Source organism: Corapipo altera, unplaced genomic scaffold, assembly GCF_003945725.1.
Source record: "Corapipo altera isolate COAL_440 unplaced genomic scaffold, ASM394572v1 301, whole genome shotgun sequence".
NCBI lineage: Eukaryota > Metazoa > Chordata > Aves > Passeriformes > Pipridae > Corapipo > Corapipo altera.
Genome location: NW_020884926.1, coordinates 2,054,108 through 2,058,022, shown reverse-complemented (window position 1 = coordinate 2,058,022; position 3,915 = coordinate 2,054,108). Strand labels below are relative to the sequence as shown.

The following is a 3,915-nucleotide window of genomic DNA, read 5'->3' as shown; positions in this document are numbered from 1 at the left end:
ACAAAGGCAGGGTGATGGTGCCAGGGCTCATTCCCTTGGAGCTCAGCACTAAACAACAACCACCAGCACGGCCTAAACAGCCAATTAATTGGAATTTTTTAGCTCAGTGTCACACAGAGAACAGAGAAGGGACCTCTGAGGGCTCCCCTGAGCCCACAGGTGGTACCCAACGGGGTGCAGGCAGTTGGCCCAGCTGGTACCTGCCACCTGGTGTTTATCAGATCATTTATTTATTTTTCTCTCTCTTTTGGACCGTTGGGTGGGTTTGGGGGTTTTTTTAAGTTTTTTTTTTCCCCCCAAAAATTGCCCTGTACGTGTTTTTCGTTCTTGTTCAAGCACTATAGTCGTAATGACACTGTGAGATGGTGGAACATTTCCAGTCACATCACAGACAACAGTTGTTCAAGCCAAGTCTAAAGCTCTAGAGTCAGCAGTGACCTTTCAGAGGTAACCTGACTATCTGGCTTCAAAATCTTTGGGGTTTTTCAGCCTTACCTGTCCCTGCTGGAAGGTGACATTTCAGCTGTCAGCCCCTTCCTTGCTCAGACCCCAAAATTAGGGCTCCACTTCCTACCCCGACCTCCCCAGGGGAAAGGACTCTGTTCCAGCCCCTCCTGTCCATCCCAGACCTGGCTCAGGGCAAACTGAGGCTCAAACATCAATGCACCTTGTGATGGAACAGGGAAAATGCCCTTCCAGACCCCCTCATCCCTTCTCCCTTCTGACCTGCACCCAGAACACAACAAGGAGTGCTCAGGGATGAGACCTGAAGGAAGAACCAGGTTCCTTTTTTGGCCACTGCTGACCTGCCCAAATGACTAATCTTTTTTTTGGGGGGGAAAAACAAAACCAACCAAAATAAAACCAAAATAAAAAATAGCACGAACCGCTTCTCAACCCCAAAATTAGTTCTTGGCACTCCAGCAGCTTTACTGCTTGGTCCTCACGTCAGCAGTGAGGGAACTTTGTCACCAGAGAGAATATTTGGTTTCCTGACACTGAGTTTTTGCTGATTACCCATAAGGGGTGACCAAAGAAAGCCTCCAGTTCTCCTGTAAGAGGCTGTTCACGTGAAAGCTGTGTAATTGCTGAATGACTAACGAGCTTTGTTGGGCCCAAATTTGCCTTGTAAGCTCCAGCTCATCAATTATTTTCGTGCCACTGTGGAAAAACTCCACGAGAACCTGCAGGATTCATGTCCTGTTGAGGGGGGAACTGGTTTGTGCTCTTGGAGAACAATTGTCTGTCAGGGTTTGAGCCCTTTGCTGGGACAGCACCAAGAGATGGTACTCAGGGGAGATGGAGGGGTTTGGCACTGCAGGGAGTTTAAAGCAGTGGAATTGGAGAAGGGGCTGGAAAATGAGTCCTGGGAGGAGCAGCTGAGGGAGCTGGGGGGGCTCAGCCTGGAGAAAAGGAGGCTCAGGAAGGATCTTGTTGCTCTCCACAACTCCCTGACACGAGGGAAGAGCTGGAGGGGTCGGGCTCTGCTCCCAGGGAACAAAGGACAGGAGGAGAGGGAACGGCCTCCAGCTGTGCCAGGGGAGGGTCAGGTTGGACATCAGGAGGAATTTCCTCATGGAAAAGGTTGTTAAACATTGGAAGATGCTGCCCAGGGAGGTTTGGAGTCCCCAGCCCTGGAGATGTCCAAGGAAGGGCTGGACATGGCACTGAGTGCTCTGGGCTGGGGGATGAGGTGGGGACAGGTCAAAGTCTGGAATTAATGATCCTGGAGGTGCTTTCCCACCTCAGGGAATGAATTCTGTGAGCCTGGGGTAAAGCAGAAGCTCTGCTGGGCTGCAGAGAGCCTGGAGGGATGGGCAGAGCCCGGGGTGCAGCTCAGCCCTGCAGTGGGGGCATGGTGAGGGTGGCACAGGGACAGCAGGACACCCCCGGGACACCCCCAAGACACCCCCCAGCAGTCACAGCTCACCCAGTGCTGCCCAAAGACTGGGATGGAAAAAAAGCTGGAGGGCAAATAATTTATCTGCTGCCTGAAATCAGGAGATAAAATTGCTGTGTTCCTTCCTTTTTTTTTTTCCCCTTTTTCCTAGAAGTTCTGCTTTTTTGCCAACCTGGAGCATTTGCAGCGACAGGACTGGGACTACCAGACCTTGAGGTCTTGCAGTGCCTAATTCCTGCCCTTTTTGTCCCACAGGGAGGATCTCACCTGGCCCAGGTGAGGCAAACAACGTGGCAGAAATCATAAAATGAGTTAAATCCTCACCCCAAACCCTCAGGTCTTTCCAAGCACTGCCAGATCCTTTCCAAGGAAGGTCACCTGTGCAAGGAGTCACCTCTCTGGGCTTCAAAAGTGACCCCAGGGAGTAAAAAACCTGAATTCTCAGAGGGAAACCAACCCAGACAGAGGCAAAACCCCCCAACCAGGCTTTGTGTTCCCTTCCCATCTTCAGCAGCTGCCTGGGTGTCTGTCCCTGACCTTTCTGATGGCAAACCTGAGTCACTGAGAGGCTCCTCCGAAGCAGGGGAGGATGTGAAGAGAAAAAAAGCAGGAGATAAAGGATCTGGGGTAGCCACAGCAACAGAAACTCGTCACAGGCTGGGGAGAAACCCACAAAGAAGAAAAAAGGCAAAGGAGGAAGTGAACATGAAAAGCATAAAGTGACAGATCGGGGGGGGGGGAGTTTTGGGTCTTGTTAAAAATAATTATGATCACTCCTGTAACACAAAATACGTCTGGAACAGCCAGGTCTGAGAGGAGGGTTCACAGACAGCAAAAACCAGCTCATTTTTTCCAGTGTGGCTCTCAAATACTGTCTGTTCTTGCCCCAATCCTTCTCCAAAACTGAATGGCTGCTATCTGTTCTTGCCCCAGTCCTCTAAAACTGAATGACTGCTGTTTCTGTTCTTGCTGTTTCTGTTCTTGCCCCAATCCTCCTCCAAAACTGAATGACTGCTGTTTCTGTTCTTGCCCCCTCTGTTCTTGCCCCCATCCTTCTCCAAAACCAAAGGCAGCACAGCAATAATGAAAAAAAAAAAAAAAAAGGAAAATCCCTTAATTTTAAACAAATATGCTTGATAAAACTCCAGGCAGAGAGGAAAAAATACCTTGGATAGAAAGACATGAGGTTTTGTTTGGTTTTCCTCCTGGGTTTTGGGAGCAACCCAAACCTCTGCAGCTCCTCATGAACAATGGAAGGGGCTGTAATTCATGGCCAGTGCAGCTGAAAGGAAGTGGAGTTATCCATGGAAAAAAAGGCATTATTCTCCCCCAGAAATACAGTTATCAGTCATTTTTACAGATGGTTCTTAAAACAATCCCGAGGGGCCAGATTTAAGTGACAACAGTCAGACACAAAGCAGCCCAGCCTCATGTTACCAGCTCAGATGGAGCTGCACAGCTCAGACTGGGGGGGGGAAATGAAAGCTTAAGTGTCTCTCAAGTGCCTGAAAAAAAAAGGGGAAATCTGAAAGGTTGAAAAACAGGAACTCACTTGGTGACAAGGCCTGCACCTCTGAGAAGGGAAAGTTTCATTTCTGGCAGTAGGAAGACGAGCGTGGGCAGAGGCAGCACCAAATCATTCACCACTCTCAGCTACTTCCTGGCATTTTAGGGAGGACTGGACCAAAAAAAAAAATTCCAAGCAAGTTTTTCACAGAAGGGTGACAACAGCAATTAATAATAAAAAATTGCTATTCCTTCATTTCCAGGGAAATATTTCTGCTGGTTTATTTAAACAGGCAACTCGCCAACCAACACCCAAATCCTCAGCAAATCCAATCCCAAATTACAAACTGCTTAGGGTTGGAAAGGGACCTTAAAGAAAAGCTCATTCCAATCTCCTGCCACAGGCAGGATTCCCAGTAAACACCTTCAATCCTATCAAATATTATCTTTGAGTTTTTTGATGGGATCACCCAGCACAGGGATGGGATCACCCAGCACAGGGATGGGAT

The 3,915-nt window shown here is 48.8% G+C and overlaps 1 protein-coding gene across 1 annotated transcript in view; it reads right to left on the bottom strand.

The window, feature by feature from the left end:
- Nucleotides 1–3,397: 3,397 nt before the first annotated feature.
- Nucleotides 3,398–3,915, bottom strand: part of TNFRSF4 (TNF receptor superfamily member 4) — a 3,974-nt gene continuing 3,456 nt past the window's right edge. The window contains exon 4 of the mRNA XM_027657927.1: nucleotides 3,398–3,405. Coding sequence (XP_027513728.1) covers nucleotides 3,398–3,405 — 8 coding nt within the window. The remainder of the gene's footprint in view (nucleotides 3,406–3,915) is intronic.